This window comes from Prinia subflava, chromosome 5 (assembly GCF_021018805.1).
Source record: "Prinia subflava isolate CZ2003 ecotype Zambia chromosome 5, Cam_Psub_1.2, whole genome shotgun sequence".
NCBI classification, from domain to species: domain Eukaryota; kingdom Metazoa; phylum Chordata; class Aves; order Passeriformes; family Cisticolidae; genus Prinia; species Prinia subflava.
In genome coordinates, this window is record NC_086251.1 from 6,115,643 (window position 1) to 6,132,063 (window position 16,421).

Here is a 16,421-nt window from a genome sequence, read left to right on the forward strand (position 1 = left end):
GTCCTTTACGTCACTTCCTATGCAGCGCACGGTTGCCATAGCGACGGGGAAGCGGCGCCGGACGTGACGAGACCCGTTACCGGGGCCCGGGGCGGCCGCCATTGGGACGGAGCTGCCGCGGCAGTATCCTCCCGCGCCCCGGGGACGAGGACTCCCGTGAGGACGCAGACATAGGTGGAGACACCGACCCTCGAGGGGTGAGCGGCCGGTGGCACCCCCAACCCTGGCCCCGCGTCTCTCACTGTCCCTTCTCTCCCCTGCCCACCTGGCCCCAGGCCTCCCCAGGGAGTCCCCGCTGCCCCGGTACATCCCCGTTCTCATCTCCCCATGACAACCCCACCCGAGGGTCCCGCTCCAGCCCCGGGGTGGCTCCAGGTGACGCTGGAATTGGGCTGTGAGGCCACAGGTACAACCAGGTGACAGACCTTGCACAAGGAACAAACACTTGGGCTAAAAGGTCTAAAATCAGCTTTATTTACAGCAGGAAAGGCAAAATAAACCCCGGCAGGGTGAGGGCCGGGCTGCTCCTGGGGCCTTTTGTCGGGAGTCACCTGCTCCAGGAATCACAGGCCATTGATTCTTCCCAAAGAAAAGAGCCCAGAGCTGCCACGTTGCACCAGGAAAGCAGGAAGAGCCAGAGGAAGTTCCTGCTGCCTCCTTTCTCCTTGCCTTCCCCGCAGCCTTTTTTCCCACATGTGGAAAAGAACACACCTAATCCAGCCAGGGTGTGTTTTGTGAGCAGTCTGGTACGTGGGACAACATTCCCTTCATAGCTGTGGACCCGAGTTAGTCCAAGGGCAAATGAATTCCCAGTGGGAACAGGGAGAAGGCAAAGGAACACCCAGCCATCCATGAAGAGGGTTTGCTGGAGAGTCTAAATCAGAGAAGGAGGAATGGCTGAGCCCTGGCTGTTACAGGAAGAGAGAAGAAAATAAGCAAAAACAGTCCCCAAGGCAAGGCAAGGGGTTCCTTTTGCACCTTCTAAATTCATAAACAAATCAGCAAATCTGTCGATTCCCCCCCACTCCTGACAGCACTGTGGGGGAATTCCACCTCAACCCCTGCTTTATTGGCACAACATCTCCTAAAGTGCTCCAAAAGCAGGGGAGCCCGATTTAGTAACTTAATTTGCACATGTGTGGGAAGGTTCTGGGAGGTTCCACACAAGTGCAAATCCATGTGGTTATGGACTGTGGCCCTGCCCTCCCACAGGGTCCAGCCCAGTTTGCCCACAAGGGTGATAAAGACAACCAAGCCAGGATTTAATGAAAGTCCTGCTCCCCTGTGTCTCTTCCCTGCCACAGTCTGAGAGTATCCAGACCCAGATCCATTGCTAATTCCACCCAAAAGCAGCACGGGTTTCTTTTCAGCCCAGGGATATGGTCTGCAAGCCCCAGGGAAATGGAGAGCAGCCACACGGAATGCAAGTCACACATTGGTACTCCCAAATCCTGTTAACCAGCATCCTAAATCCTACAGCTGGTCAAGCTCAGCTGGGTTATGGAATATCCACAAGTCCCTGTTAGTTCCTGGTTTCCAGCGAGGGAGATGATGTGGAAGTGGCCCTTAGAAACAGCCCACGGCACGTGGACAAGGAAGGAGGACACGGCCTGAGCCATGACCCCAAAATCTTGTTAGACATGAGGATCCCTTTGGAGCCAAACTTGTTTTGGAAGAGCTGTCTGGGCCCAGCCGGAGCAACAACGAGGAGCTGGAGGGAGCAAAAGTCACTGGGAAGGAGGAGGTGTGGCTGGAGGCTCCTCTGGAAAATGCGTGGAGAGGTCTGTGGATGGTGGGGTCCGGCCTGTGCCACCTCCCAGCCCGGGCTCAGGTCCCTGCCCGGGACACCAGGTAGTAGAGGATGAAGAAGATGAGGACGAGCGCCACGGACACGGCGAGGAGCAGCCGGCGGTTGTCCCGGCCGGAGCGCGCCATGCCGGAGAAGCGCTTCACGCTGCCCGACAGCAGCCCCGTCACGCTCAGGAAATCTGAGTCCTGGAGGGAAAAGACACGCTGGAGGCGTTGCAGAACCACAGAATGGCCCGAATTGGAGGGACTCACAAGGACAGAACACCCCAACAATCCCGGTGCTGATTTAGGGCTTCTCCCTTAAGGGCTTTTGCCATCCCAGCTCTCATCCCAAGTCTCTGAGCTGCCCAGAAAGCCCCGTGTCCTGTTTCCCAGGTCCTTACCATGCCATCCAGGTAGCGGTTCTGTTCCTCAGCATCCTTGTCAATATCCAGAGCCAGCTGCAGGGCAAGGCAGGAAATGGGCATTAATGGGCTTTTAATGTCCAGAGAACATCAAAAATCCGAAATGCAAATTATTAAAACAAGCTGCTGCTTTCCCAGCTCCAACAGACGCACAAGGGCTTGTCTGGTGCAGGATCAAGGAAAATGATTCGCTATTCCCTGTCAGGCAGGTGAACTTTTCCAGCTCTGAAAATAAAGCCTGACTGTCTAAGTCTGCCAGGTAGAGAGGGGAGTTTAATCCCTGGGACACAATGGCAGGAATTCAGCCTGCCCTTTCACACAGTGAGTCATTGACTTCTGTCATGGTTTGTACTAAATTTTTAATCATAATTTAGAGCTTAAAGCTCTAAATCAAAGTGTTTGATGTTAATAGGAGCAAACCAGTTTTAAGAACATTTACGTATAGACACAGGTATTTTCCAAAATTAATCTACCTGCCTTTTTTTCATGAACTTTTCCCTGAGGAGGTGAGCTTAGCAACACCCCTGTGTTCAGGTGGGACTGGGCTTGGAACAGCTTGGTCTAGCGGAAGGTGTCCCTGGCCATGGGAAGGAGTAGGACTGAATGAGCCTTAAGGTCCTTTCCAACCCAAACCTTTCCATGCTCCTGTGATCCCAGGTAATCAGAGCCTGTCCTTCACCTCAGCACCTGAGGTGACCTCGGCACTCACCGACTTCAGCCTGGTGACCTTGCTGGCCAGGCTGTCGGCCATCCGCTTGTTCTCCACATCCAGCAGGTCCTCCATGGTGCTCGGACTCTGCCCTGGGGAGAACAACGAGGGGCACACATTGTCACAGACCCTCCTCGCACGTTTTGCGCCATGAAACCCTCCAAAAATGCGACCAAAACACCCCAGACTTCCCCAAACAGGCCAGGGTAGGAACCCAGACTTGCACCTTGAATTGCCACCACGGCCCAGCAGCAGCTGTGGGGGTTCCATGGCCAGTGACATCCAGGGGGGAGATTTGGGTGAAACTTGGCAAATCCGGGGTCCTTTGCCCCTCGGCCGTGTTGGGGTCTCTCGGCATTGCCCATTGTGGGGCAGTTGGGGGTCCGGGGGTGGAATTAGGATTTCTGGGGCGATTAGGGGCTATGGGGGCACTTAGGGGCTCAAGGGGACAATTAAGGGTTAGGGAGGGCAATTAGGGGTTCGGGGGGGAGCATCCGAGGATCCCAAAAGGGGGCCGGGTAAGCAATGAGGGCTTACGGGGGGTGATTCCGAGGAGAAATCGGGGGGCTGCAAGAGGCCCCGGGGGTTTAGTGGGATCGGGAGCTCCTCCTTCCTCTGGCCCGCTCCAGCCCCTCCTGGCCCCCAAACCTGTCCCTGTGGCTGTCCCTTGTCCCCTCACCTCGGCCCCGATCCGCCATGGCTGCCCCGGCCCGTCCCGCCCCGCCGGGCGGAGCCGTCACGAAATGTCCGCCCGCTCTTCCTCCTCCTCCTCCTCCTTCCCCCCGGCGCCGGGACCCTCGGGTCGCTCGCCCGGGCCGGGGCGGCAGGGCTGGAACTCCCCCCGAGGGATCCCGGGCCGCAGGTACGGCCAGCGCCCTGCCCGGGCACAGGGCAGGGACAGGGGGCTCGGGGAGAAAATAGGGGCTTGGGGACAAAAAAACAAATCGGGGCGGGTCTGGGGACAAATATAGGGCTTTGGGGATAAGAATAGGGGTCTGGGGACAACAGGAAGTTTTAGGGAAATAATTTGGGGGTTGCGGGGGGAATAGGTGTTTGGGGGGAAAAAATAGGGGCTTGGGACAAAAATAGAGGTTGGGGGGGAAGTAGGGGTTTAGGGGCATAAAAACGGTTTTGAGGACAGAAAAGGGGGGTTGGAATTTAACCAAATGGTGGGGGAAGGAGGTGGCACTGTGAGGAGCCCGTAGGAGTATGGAAAAGGGGGATATGCCCAATGATCCACGGGTTCATGTCATCCCCCCAAAACCAGAGGTGGATCCCCTCCATCCCTGCGCATGGGGATGCTGTGTCCCTGCCCCGGGCCAGCCCAGCCTCCCGTCTCCACAGCTTTCCGCCTTCCAAAATGCAGGATCTGCCTCTTTTGGTCCCCCCAAAAAGCCCCTCTGGGGCTGCGTGGGCAGGAGGGCACAACCCGTGTGATTCCCAAACCCCGGGGCTCTGGGCCTGGGGCCGCAGTTTGTTGAGCTTGGTGTGAGCAGCTCAGCTTCATCCTCATGGGAACGTGGAAACCGAACACACGTCCGAGCCCAAATCTGCTGGATTTCCCCCCACTGGGAGTCACGTCCCAGCACCGTGGGCTCGCGTGGCTCCCTGAGCCGCTAAACCGGTGCCGTGTCCAAAATAATCCCGCGGTGCTGCGCATCTGCTCTGGCAGTGTCGGCAGGGACATCCTCTCCTGGGGGGCTGCCGGCTCCGGAGGCGCCTTTTGGCTGCTCCTGCAGGGATCGGCCATAACCCAACCCGCCACCGAACCCTCCTCGGTCTGCTTCCCACCGCCTGCGAAGGTAGCTCCGCATGGAGCCGGAGGATGCTCTCCCGCCTGGCTGCCTCGCCGCTCCATCGCTTGTCACTCCACGGGAATGTTTCTGGCTTTATTTGTTATTTTCCCCCCGTGCGGCAGCAGAAACCAGGGCAGGCGGGGAGGAGGAGGAGGAGGCAGGGAGCTATTTCAGGGAGCTGCTGTTATCTGCTCCACGTTAATCCCCAGCTGGTGGGGGGAAGGTTTTCCCTGAGTGCTTTCCTGGGAGGGCATATATTATACATTGAAAAGCAAAGCGAGGAAGAAGAGGATTAACAGGAGAGAGAGGAAGCTGGCTGCTGGCTTTGCTCGGGTTATCCATCTGCTCCACTTTTATGGATCCAGCAGTGTGAGCAATATCACTCGGAATTCTTTTGTGTTGCGTTTTTTCCCTCCTTGCTCTCTCCAGCCCTTTCTCTCTTCCCTCTCAGAGATCTGTGTGCTGAGCTGCTTTTCCATCACCCTGGAAATCCCCTCGCTGCCCTTCCTCCAGGCTGTGCCGTAGCTGAGCTGTTGGGATAATGGAGCTCCAGGCCGTGGTATCCACGCTGGAAAGTGGGGAGCAGGACACAGTTCTCAAAGTGCTGCAGGTCTACAACCAAGAGGTGAGTGAGCATCATCCCCTCCCTCAGCTCAGGGACTCCTAAAAAATTTATTATCTAGATCCCAAGTGAAACCTGGCCGGGAAGTAAGAGCCAGTGAGGACTGAGTAGGAGGAGCTTTTATGTTAAGGCAGTTTTGGAGGTGCTGGGAGAGTCCAGGGAGCAGCTGCAGGTGAAATGATGTTGGGATTTGCAAGTCAAAGATGATTAGAGGTGACTGCTGGGATCTCATATGGGCACGGCTCTGAAAGCAGTAAACAGTGAACATAGAATACCAAACCCCAATGATCTGGAAGCAGAGATAGGAGTGTTTGTAGCCTTGGAGTAGGAACAGATTATCCGTGGTGGTAAATCTCTGCTCGGAGAAAGGAGACTGAGGGGAGACCTCATACGTTTACAGCTTCCTCCTGAGAGACAGCAGAGGGGCAGCTCTGCTCTCTGTGACCAGTGACAGGACCCAAGGGAACAGCTGGAGAGGTTTAGCTTGGATATTAGGAAAAGATTCTTCCCCCAGAGGATGGTCAGGCACTGAACAGGCTCCTCAGGGAGTGGACACAGCCCCAAGGCTGCCAGAGCTCCAGGAACGTTTGGACAACGCTCTCAGGCATAGGGTGGGATTGTTGTAGTGTCTGTGCCGGGCCCGGAGCTGGACTGAATTGATCCTGTGGGTTCCTTCCAGCTCAGGATATTCTATGGCTCTGTGAAATCCTGTTTGAAACAGACCCTGGTTGTCAGGGAAATTTCCTTCGGAGGTTTCCCCTGGGAGGGGCTGGCTCTGTGGATCACTCTGACTCACTCTGCACCAGGCTGGAGTAGGTGGAAGCCAGCAGGGAAAACCTGAGGAATACTTTGCAAGAGTGTGTGTGTGAGAGAGAGAGAGAGAGAGAGTGTGGAACTATTCCTAACAGCTGGATTTGGAATGGGGAGATACTGGCCAAGAAGGAGCAGGTGTCTGTTAAGGACAGCACTGAGGATTAACAGCACCAGCAGCAGGTGCAGGGCTGGCATCCTCGGGGTGCAAACAGTGTCTGTGTGTCCCCAAACCATATTTCCTGTTGGATTCCCCCAGCTGGGTCCTTCCTGGGGTATCAAGCCTAGGGAACTGGGTTTGCTGGTCTGTCTGGAGGAAATGGAGCAGTCAAAGAGGATTATGAAACTGCAGATAAACCTGGCACAGCCTGGCATTGCTTCTGCTGCAAGACTGATGGTTCTGTATCCTTTTCATGTGGATTTATTTAAATTCATGGTCGTGCACACAGTTTTTGCCTGCTGGGAATAAACTACAGCTAAGGCAAAACCCCAGGTGTGGCCAAAATATCCCCAAACGGGATTACAGCCTGAAGAGAGGATGTGCTGAGGGAAGAACAAGCAGCCTGCCTGTGGAACACAGCAGTGCCAGGACTGAGCCATCAGCTCCTGTAACATGGATGGATCAGCTCATGGAGCTCACACACAGCCTGGCTGGAGTACACCTGTCCTTCCCCCACACCTGGGGCTGCTCCAGGCACTGTGTCCATCGCTGCTTCCAGGCTGGACAGAACCAGTTCCATCCCTGGGCTCTTGGTGACTGCACACACATAATCTGTGTTTTATGGATTTTAAACGTTTTTGTTCTCCAAGCTGGGATCAAACGCTCCCTTGGTATGAACAAAGATTGCCTCAGTCACTGGGAAGTGCTGCTTCTCCCCAGGCACCTGTGATCTCCCGTGCTCTCCAGTTCCATGGGAGCAGGTTTGGTCAGGACGGAGACCATCAGTGAAGAACAAACAAAATAACGAGAGAAACACAATGAATGGAGATCAGGAGTGTTTGTTAGCATGGGGACAGGATGAGGTGTGGAGATCAAGTCCCTTTTGTTTAAAGAGCAACCTGGGTAGCTACAAGGATCCATTCCCACGTACCAAGGACATAGGACTTCTTTTAGTCAGGAAGAGGAATAATAGCAAGGGGAGGCGTGTAGGCACAGCTCAGTGGTATCGCTGAGCAGGGGAATTACCGGCTCTTATGGGATATTGGGATTGGGATGGATACTCACTGTGCTGCTGCAGTATTTAAACTAAATCCATCTGTCAGCTGGTCTGTGACATTCCACTGCTGCTGTGGATCCAGGGGTGATGCCCACAGTTTGGGGGGAACTGTCAGGAGGTGGTGTGTTTACTGTTGCAGCATGTTTTGGACCCACTGCTTTCCAGCTGAATGGCTCTGCCCTGGTCCCATGGGGTTCTAACCTGTTCCTTTTTCTGATTGATTTTGTTTTTCCCACAGAAATCTCAGTGCTTCATCTTCGAGGATGAGGAGCGGGAAGAGAGGAAGGTAGGCACACGCTGCTAGCTTTCCTCCTCTGGTCCCCAAATCTGCTGCTCTGTAGTCATGTCCAGCTGGGCTTGACAAGCAGCTCCCACAGCAGAAGAAATTAGAGTTTTCCATTTACTTGGTTAGGGAACAGTGTACTTGGAGTGTCTGGCTCTGTTTTTTCCATCAGTAGTTGGTAGTTTTGGATAAAGGTCGGCATCCGTCCGACACTAGCAATGGTTCCTCGGTCCATGCCTGCCATGGATGTGATCTCTGGTGCCTCTGGACAGGGATCCCAGCAGTGCTGGCTCTGGGGGAGCGTGAGGGAAGCCAGCAGCGGGATTTGCCAAGAGCTGTGTATTAGCAAATCCTTTGAGCTGGTGTAATCTGGCACTTGGAATGAAGGAACACTCTGCCTGCTCACTCCTGCTCCTGCAGCTCTTCATGCCAGGGCAGGCCTCAGCCTGGCTGTTCTGCCATAAGAATGATGTTTTCCCTGGATTATTTTCCAGCTCAGTTCTGTGGTCAGTTCACTGGTGGATGGTGCCAATGCCTGTGTTAGCACAGCAAGTGCAGGCCAGGCGACTTGGGCGGAGAGCAGGACCTCCTTTGGCTGTGCCAGGGCCAGCTGCTGCCACATGGAACATTCCAGGCACAGCCTGAATGTTGGACTGGATCTGATGAGATCCGAGCCCTTTGCTTTGCACTGACCTGGCTTCAGGCACAGTGTCCCACTTTTGTGGTGTATGCCGTGAAATAGGAGAGGAACATCACCACTAGTTCCTGCTGCTTGGGTGTTCAGATGGTTCAGCTTCAGGCAAACACCCTGAGATCTCTTTCCCCTGAGCCAGCCTGAGGCTTTGGCTGCTGAGACTGGATCTGGGACTCTTTCCCTGTGAGGCAGGAGAAGAGGAGCAGCTGTCCTTCATCATTTCCCCAGGATGTGAGTGTGGGGCACACTATGAGCCTCACATTAAGGACTAAAGTTTGGTTTTTCTTCATTCCTTCCCTCAGTAGTTTAATTTCACCAGGGGAGAGTCAGATTGGGTATCAGGAGGAACTTTTTCTTGGAAAGGGTGGTCAGGCATTGGAAGGGGCTGCCCAGGGAGGTGGTGTAGTCATCATCCATCTCTGGAGGTATTCAAGGAATGACTGGATGTGGCATTCCATGTTCTGGTGAAGGTGCTCGTTGGTCACAGGTTGAACTTGATGGTCTTGGAGATCTTTTCCAGTGTGAATGATTATGGTTAATGACTAATGATTATGATTAATGATTCTAACTGTAATGATTCTCTGATTATTTCGAAGTGTAACCAATGGGGCTGTTAAGCCAGTTACAAACCTAATTTTTTGGGTTCTTTCACTCTTGTAATAGCACAGAAAGACCCGTGCTCTGAGCTGTGTTGTGTTTGAGGGCCTGGTGGGCTCCCCCATCAGTGTGTGTGGGTTTCTGGTGTGGTGTGAGGTGTTGCTACTGAACCAGTGACATGGTTCAGCCTGAGCTGCCCGTGTCTGTGAGGCCTTTCCTGTGCTCTCCTGCTGCTCTGTGACTCACTGTTCCCCATGAGCTTTGCAGCTCCCGTGAATTGTGTTAGTGGGGCTCTGCCAGCCTGTACCCATGGAAGATCTGGGCCAGTAGGTCTCCAGACAGCACTGAAATTAAGGAGATGCTGCTTATTTGAGTCTCCTGAGGTCTCTTCACCTCTTTTCCCAAGGTATCAGGTGCTCTCCCCACCTCCCTTGGGTCCTGTGTCCCTCTCTTGTGCAGTGGGCAGGTGAGCCCTGTCAGCCTGAACCATCCTCACCAGGGCAGAGCTACAAGAGTGACCTGTTTGCGCTCTCCCTTTGCACCCAATACCCTCTGCAAGGCATTTTTGCCTGGTTGTTCTTGCCCAAACTGGTCAGGATCGATTGCAGAGCCAGGCACATCCTGAGCGCTGCTGGGTGCACACCTGAGCAGGCCCAGGTGACCCTGCTGTTGTCCAGGGCAGAGCATGCCAGGGCCGTAGGGAGCACTGGGAAGTGTCAGTATCCAAGGCACTGCTTGTTTCCAACTGCACAGAAAATGGCCCAGCTGCTGATCAAGTTCTTGGAGAGGGAGCTGCAGCCATCCTGCCAGGTCACCTGCCTGGAGAGCATCCGCATCCTGTCACGGGACAAGCACTGCCTCGACCCTTTCACCACCAAGGAGGGCCTGAAGACCCTCTCCAGGCACGCCGGCATCGATTACTCAGAGGAGCTCATCCGGGAGGTCCCAGACTTGGATGTAATCCTGGAAGCCCTGAAATGCCTGTGCAACATTGTGTTCAGCAGCACCATGGCGCAGGAGCTGATGGCAGAGGGGCGGCTGGTGGTGGGCCTGGCCCGGCGCATCAAGCTCTACAACGAGCGGAGTCTTCCTCACGACATCAAGTTCTTCGACCTGCGCCTGCTGTTCCTGCTGACGGCCCTCCGGGTGGACATCCGGCAGCAGCTTGCCCAGGAGCTCCGGGGAATCAGCCTCATGACAGACACCCTGGAGCTGACACTGGGGGTCAAGTGGTTGGACCCCTACGAAGTTGCCACTGAGGAGGGACTTCTCCCACCTTTGCCTCGGCAGGAGACGGAGCGAGCCATGGAGATCCTCAAAGTGCTCTTCAACATCACCTTTGATTCCAGCAAGAGGGAGGTGGACGAGGTGAGCTCCTTGGACCTGTAGAATTCATGTGTCTGGGCTCTGGCTTTGCAGGTTTCCTCCTCCCTTGCATTTTCTCCTGTCCCAGACTGCTCCTTGTGCACCCTCAGGGTGCTAAGGGACTCGGATGTCCTTAGGCCACTGCCTCTGTCCAGTGCAGTATTATCCCTTACTTTGCCTGTGCTTTTAGAGCATTCCCAAATTGGGAACTGAGAGTCTCCTTTCCCTGGAGCACCCTGCAGTCCATGATCAGGCTGCTGGAGGGGGGGAATAGGCTGCAGGCTTTTGGATGTGTGGGATCTCTTTGCTGATTGAGGTGTTCCTTTCTCCATGTTGGGGCCAGGAAGATGCTGCTCTGTACAGGCACTTGGGTGCCCTCCTGCGCCACTGCCTCATGATCTCCGCTGACGGCGAGGACCGCACTGAGGAGTTCCACAGGTCTGTCTTGGGAAGAGCTTCACCTGGAGCTTCACCAGCTCCCCCAGGCACATCCTGCCTGACCTTGGGCGATTGGGAGGGACTCGGCTGACCAGCAGATCTTGGGTTTAGCCTGGGGATCCCTCACGCTGCTGGAACTCAGAAACAGCCATTCCTGCCCTGGGAATGTCATGTGGGAATGCCATGGCCTCCTGATCCCTGAGATCTTGTTCCATGTCCTGTGTCAGGCTGTCCCAACAGTGACATCCAGCTCAGCGGGCAGCTGGCCAGAGAAGAAGTGTGCTGCTCTACAACGTCCATGAAGTGGCTTTCATTAGTCTTAAGCCATACTGAGAAATTGGCTGTGTCATGTTAGCAAGCATTGTTGGTGCAGGGGTTTCAGCTTGGAGCAGGTGACACCACCCTGTCCCCAAGAATACGTAGTCAGGGGGATTCCAAGCAGTACTGGTGTGGATTAGGAGTGACACAGGAAACTCCAGAGACAGACCTTGGACCACCCATATTGGTCCAGCTTGGCTCTGTGTCAAGATCTGTGGGTTCTCAGATGTCACTAAACTATCTCTGGACTCAGCATATAGTTAGCTGCCCAAAGAGCATCTTCAGTTATCCCGTTTCGGTGATGTGAGAAGCTTGAGATGCTCCAGGAAAACTTGGATTGCAGGGTGCTCACACTCCAAGTTAAAGACGGGCCTTCATTTCTGCAGAGCTGAAGAACTTCTGTGAGCAAAGTTCCATCACTGTGTTCTCTTTCACACGTGCAGCCACACAGTCAACCTGCTGGGCAACCTGCCCCTGAAGTGTCTGGACGTGCTCCTGACTCCCAAAGTGCGGCCGGGCTCGCTGGAGTACATGGGCGTCAACATGGATGCGGTCAGCATCCTGCTGGACTTCCTGGAGCGGCGCCTGGACAGGGTGAGTGGTGGGGCTGCTTCTTTCCCTCAGCTTGGAAGAGCCTGGTGGGAGCAGCACGCTCGGTTTGAAGTTAGCCCTTTGTAGGAGGGACAGCATTTGGCAGAGCTGTGGTTGGTGGGACTAAACCAACATCCCTGAACTGGGAAGGTGACTGCAGGCAGTGAGATCAGTGGAACAGTGGATGATTAGCTGATAATTCACTGTGTGGTTGGCAAATCAGCCCTGTTTCACTCAGCAGTGATCCAGTGGGCAGTTCTGGAAAGCTGAGTTCATGTTATTTTCAAGCTGACTACAGTTTTCCATTGCACTTCTCTGCCCTGGATGCCCTGCCCAAATGTTTCTGGCACTGCCTGTGCACAGCAGGTGGTGTGGGGAGGAAGGAAGCCCTGAATGCCTGTGGCAGAGGTTGGGAAGCTCCGTGTCCATCCATCTCCCTGGTGGTCGGTGCTCGTGTTCTCCAGCATGAGCCAGACAAGCTGAGCTCAGCATGACTGACGTGCTGCTCCTTCTGGGGGTGTTTCTGCAGGGCCACAAGCTGAAGGAGAGCTTGACCCCTGTGCTGAACCTGCTGACAGAGAGTGCCCGAGTCCACCGGCAGACCAGGAAGTTCCTCAAGGCCAGGGTATGCTGTGCTCAGCCCCACAGTGAAGGATGCTGCCTGAGCAAAGCCCTGCCACCCTCCAGACACCTCTGCTGTGGGTGGCTGAGGCCTTTGGTACCCACAGTGACCTGTCACCCTCTGCTGTGGGCCTGCAGGTGCTGCCACCGCTGCGGGACGTGCGGAACCGGCCGGAGGTCGGGAATTCCCTGCGGAACAAGCTGGTGAGGCTCATGACGCACATCGACACCGACGTCAAGCACTGCGCCGCCGAGTTCCTCTTCGTGCTCTGCAAGGAGAGCGGTGAGTCCTGGGGGACTTCCACAGGGAGACCCTGAGACTGGAACGCTCTGCAGGGCTCTGCCTTCCTGCCGAGTGGGGAAAAGGGGAGAGCTCCAGGAGCTCTGTGGGAAGGAGATGGTGTCTCTCAGGCCAGCAGTGAGGGACAAGCTGTGCTGGAGGACATCCCAGCACCCTGCACACAGCCTGGCCCACGTTCACCTCCCACGCATGGGCCTTGCTCCCTGTCAGCATCTCCGTGTCTCCATGGCCTGCAGACATGGCACAACCGTGCTGCTGGGGCTGGAGGCAGGAGGGGAGCACAGGGTGGTGTCTGTCCCTTCTCCCGGCAGTGTCCCGGTTTGTGAAGTACACGGGCTACGGGAACGCCGCGGGGCTGCTGGCGGCGCGGGGCCTCATGGCCGGCGGCCGGGAAGAGGGGGAGTACTCGGAGGATGAAGACACGGACACAGAGGAGTACAAAGAGGCAAAGCCCAAGTAAAGAGATCTGCTCCTCCTCTAGAGCTCCCCTTCTCCCACACCTTCCTCTCGCTCCTGCTTTATCCCTCTTCATTGCTCTTCATGCGCCTCCTGCCATCTCCCTATTCTGCTCTTCCATGTGCAGCAGGGGTGGAATTGCCTGTTTCTCCTATCCCTGTCCAGAGCTCAGTGTTGCTACACTCAGCTGGTTTTTGGTTCCTCTTTTTCCCTTCCCTCTCTTTCTTTCTCCCTTTTTTTTTTTTTTTTTTCCTTTCTCTCTGCTTTCCTGTGCAGTGGGTGATATCTTGATGGTGGGGGTCAACCCATGTGTCCCCCACATACCTGTTCATTGTCCCTACAGGTTGGGTTTGTTGGGATTTTCTCCATTAGCTTTTGTCTCCTCCCTTGAGGAGAGGGAGGAAATGTCACCTGCCCTCACGTACCTCATTTCCAGTGGCACTGTGGCATTGGCAGGAGGGGATGTTACAGAAGAGGGAGGTGTTTGTAAGTACGTAGGTCAGATCCCCTCATATCACTGTGATGGGACTTGGGGTTCAGGGCACGAGTAGCAGTGACAGCCAGTCCCGCTATGCCATTCCTCTGCTCCATAAGGCTCAGGAGGATTCCAAACAGCCCTTTGTCACCTGCTGTCCCCCTCCTGAGCCCCGGCCTCACTGCTGTCTGTGCAGCATCAACCCTGTGACAGGACGTGTGGAGGAGAAACTGCCCAACCCCATGGAAGGGATGACGGAGGAGCAGAAGGAGCATGAAGCCATGAAATTGGTCAACATGTTTGACAAGTTGTCCAGGTACTGGGATATTGTGTGTGTCACAAACCTTCCTTTGGCTTTGTTCCCAAGGCTGAAGGGATCTAGGAGAGGGAATGGCAGGGAATATGTGGGGAAACTCTTCTGTCAACATGGCCCCATGATGTGCAAGGGAAGCACTCCAGCTCCTCCAGCTTTGGCATGATGGGACACTGTGGAATTCCTTGCTGTGCTGTGCCATTCCCAAGCACCTGCTGCTCACCAGCTTTGTCCAGGTGCTTGGGAAGGACAGCAGCCTCTGTCCTGGCAATGCTGCTCAGGGAGAAGCAGCATTCTGGGCACAGACGGGGTGGACAGATGGCAGCCAGTGCCACCAGCCACTTTCCCTGTTGGAGTGCTTTCTCCAGTGATCTCTGGTCCAGAGGAGCCCAACTGAGTTCAGGCTTTCAAGAGTGGGAGGGAAGTAACTCCATTGTGTGTTGGAGGGAGAGGAACATGGACACTAGTGCTCATTTTCCTCTGGGAATCCTGAAACACACAGAACAGGACTCTAGAAAGGAACCCATTCCAAGGAATAGGATTGTGCTTCCCAGCCATTGCTTCACCATGCTGGAAGTTTTAGGGCTGGGACTGTCCCCACTTCTCAGAAGGGATCTTTAGTGGTGTCGGGGGTGCTCCAGGCCATTTCCACAAGCCCCACATTCCTGCTGTATTCCTGGTTTGTTCCCATGCTCTGCTGCAGCTCTGCCTTACCTTCCCCCTCTCCTCCTGGCTGCAGGGAGAAGGTGATCCAGCCCATGGGCATCACTCCGAGCGGCAACCTGGCGCCCATGGAGAACGCCATCCGCAACATCGCCGACGAGCGCTCGTCCTCCGACTCGGACCTGGGGCTGGACTGAGCCAGCCCCTGCCCCAGCACGGAGAGCCGGGCTCCAGCCGCTCTCCCTCGGAACTGGTGCTGGACCCCGGGGCTGGCACTGCGCCAGGACTCTGCCCGTGGGATCCAGATCGGGCCTGGACCCCTCACAGCCCACCACATGGAACACCTGCCTCCTTCCCAGCTCCATAGCCACCTCTCCTTCCAGAGGTCTCTGTACCTGGCTCCACCTCGGTCTCTCCTGTCAGCAGCCTTGAGGATTTCACACTCCAAATTGCTTCCAGGACTCTCCAGCAGGATTTTTGGTTTTCAAATATGTGCTGTTTGGGAAGAAGGGTCAGGGGGAGGCTCTTCCTGCCACTCCATCAGGGTTCAGTGATCCACGGAGCCTCCTGTGTGTGTGTGGCTGTGGGTGTGCCGGGCCCCACAGTGGGAGCTGCTCCCCAGGAATGCCATGGGAAGGGGGGCTGCCAAAGAGGCGTGTGGGCCCCCAGTGGGAGTGGGATCCACCGGGCGTGGTGCAGGTGGCTGTATCCATGTCCGTGCACACCTGGAATGTGTGGGTGAGCTGAGCAGAGCCGGTGAGGCCTTGGAAGCTTCCAGCATTCCATTGGCTGCAGGAGAGAGCGCATGGGAACGCTCCAATGTCCTTTCGCTGGCACTGGGCACTGTCCCTGTCACCACCCAGCTGGGTTTGGGCGTTTGCCTCTCCCCACCTCCTGCTTTCCAGACGAAAGGCCGATACCTGTGCTCTGTCCTTGTCTCCTCCTTGCTGTCCCCAGGTCGCTGTGTCCCCCAGGGGCTGCTGTTGGGCCTGGTGTAGACTTGTCTTTATTTTTATTCCTGTTTCCTTTGGAAATCTTCCCATTTGTCTAATGTATCCGAGTTCCCAGACCTCCTGTCACGAGTAGGAATGCACAAGTGACGCTAGAATAAAGCCTACCTGACACGTGTGGCCGTGATTCCTCCGAGGAAGGGAGTCCCTGTGGCTGTCCCTGTGGCAGAGGATCCCAGGTGTTCCTGCCCATGTGTCCTTAGGAGCTGGGGGTGTTCCTGAACGTGGTCTAGGAGGTGAAGAGCTGGAGGGGTGCATTGCTTGGTTTTCCAGTTTCCACTGCTGAGGGCCCTCGAGTGCTGAGTCCAGCTCCGGGCCTCTCATGGCAAGGAGGATATTGAGGGGCTGAAGTGTGTCCCAGGAAGGGAACGGAGCTGGGGAAGGGTCTGGAGCACAAGGAGCTGACGGGGCTCAGCCTGGAGAAAAGGAGGCTCAGGGGGGACCTTCTGGCTCTCCACAACTCCCTGACAGGAGGGTGCAGCTCCCAGGGAACAAGAGACAGCACCAGAGGAAACGGCTACAGGCTCTAGTAGGCATGGTTCAGGTTAAACATCAGGAAGAATTTCCTCCTGGAAAGAGCTGTGAGGCATTGGAAAGGGCTACCCATGGAGCTGGTGGAGTCCCCATCCCTGTAGGTGTTCAGGGAGGGCCTGGACAAGGCACTCAGTGCTCTGGGCTGGTGACAAGGTGGGGATCAGTCACAGGTTAGACTCGATGATTCTGGAGGTCTTTTCCAACCTGGATGATTCTGTGTTTCAGTTTAGTTCCTGACTGACCCTGAAATGCCATTCCAAGCTGCTGGGCTGGGGACAGCCCTGCTCTGTCACAGTCTGAGCTTTTAGGCTAATTGCTTTTTTTTTTTAACTAGCAAAACCTGCCCCCCCCAGCCCTTCTGTGTGCAGACACAGACCCCTGATCCCTTCCCAGCT

At 55.5% G+C, this 16,421-nt stretch overlaps 2 protein-coding genes across 3 annotated transcripts; one reads left to right on the top strand and one right to left on the bottom strand.

Annotated features, from left to right (window-relative positions):
- The first annotated feature begins 58 nt into the window (after nucleotides 1-58).
- RIC8A (RIC8 guanine nucleotide exchange factor A) lies at nucleotides 59-15,612 on the top strand. 2 transcript variants are annotated; one of them, XM_063397849.1, is made up of 11 exons: nucleotides 59-197; nucleotides 5,170-5,343; nucleotides 7,606-7,653; nucleotides 9,695-10,309; nucleotides 10,650-10,744; nucleotides 11,506-11,656; nucleotides 12,183-12,278; nucleotides 12,413-12,557; nucleotides 12,887-13,031; nucleotides 13,703-13,822; nucleotides 14,559-15,612. In XM_063397849.1, exons 2-11 carry the CDS (start codon nucleotides 5,260-5,262, stop codon nucleotides 14,677-14,679), a joined length of 1,620 nt encoding a protein of 539 aa, XP_063253919.1. In that variant the 5' UTR covers nucleotides 59-197; nucleotides 5,170-5,259; the 3' UTR covers nucleotides 14,680-15,612. The 2 variants fall into 2 exon arrangements, with proteins under 2 accessions (XP_063253919.1, XP_063253918.1); XM_063397848.1 differs by lacking the exon at nucleotides 59-197 and adding an exon at nucleotides 3,645-3,784.
- BET1L (Bet1 golgi vesicular membrane trafficking protein like) lies at nucleotides 452-3,667 on the bottom strand. Its single transcript, XM_063397859.1, has 4 exons — nucleotides 3,602-3,667; nucleotides 2,923-3,014; nucleotides 2,193-2,249; nucleotides 452-1,995 (listed from the first exon to the last, which is right to left on the bottom strand). Exons 1-4 carry the CDS (start codon nucleotides 3,618-3,620, stop codon nucleotides 1,828-1,830), a joined length of 336 nt encoding a protein of 111 aa, XP_063253929.1. The 5' UTR covers nucleotides 3,621-3,667; the 3' UTR covers nucleotides 452-1,827.
- Nucleotides 15,613-16,421: the final 809 nt, after the last annotated feature.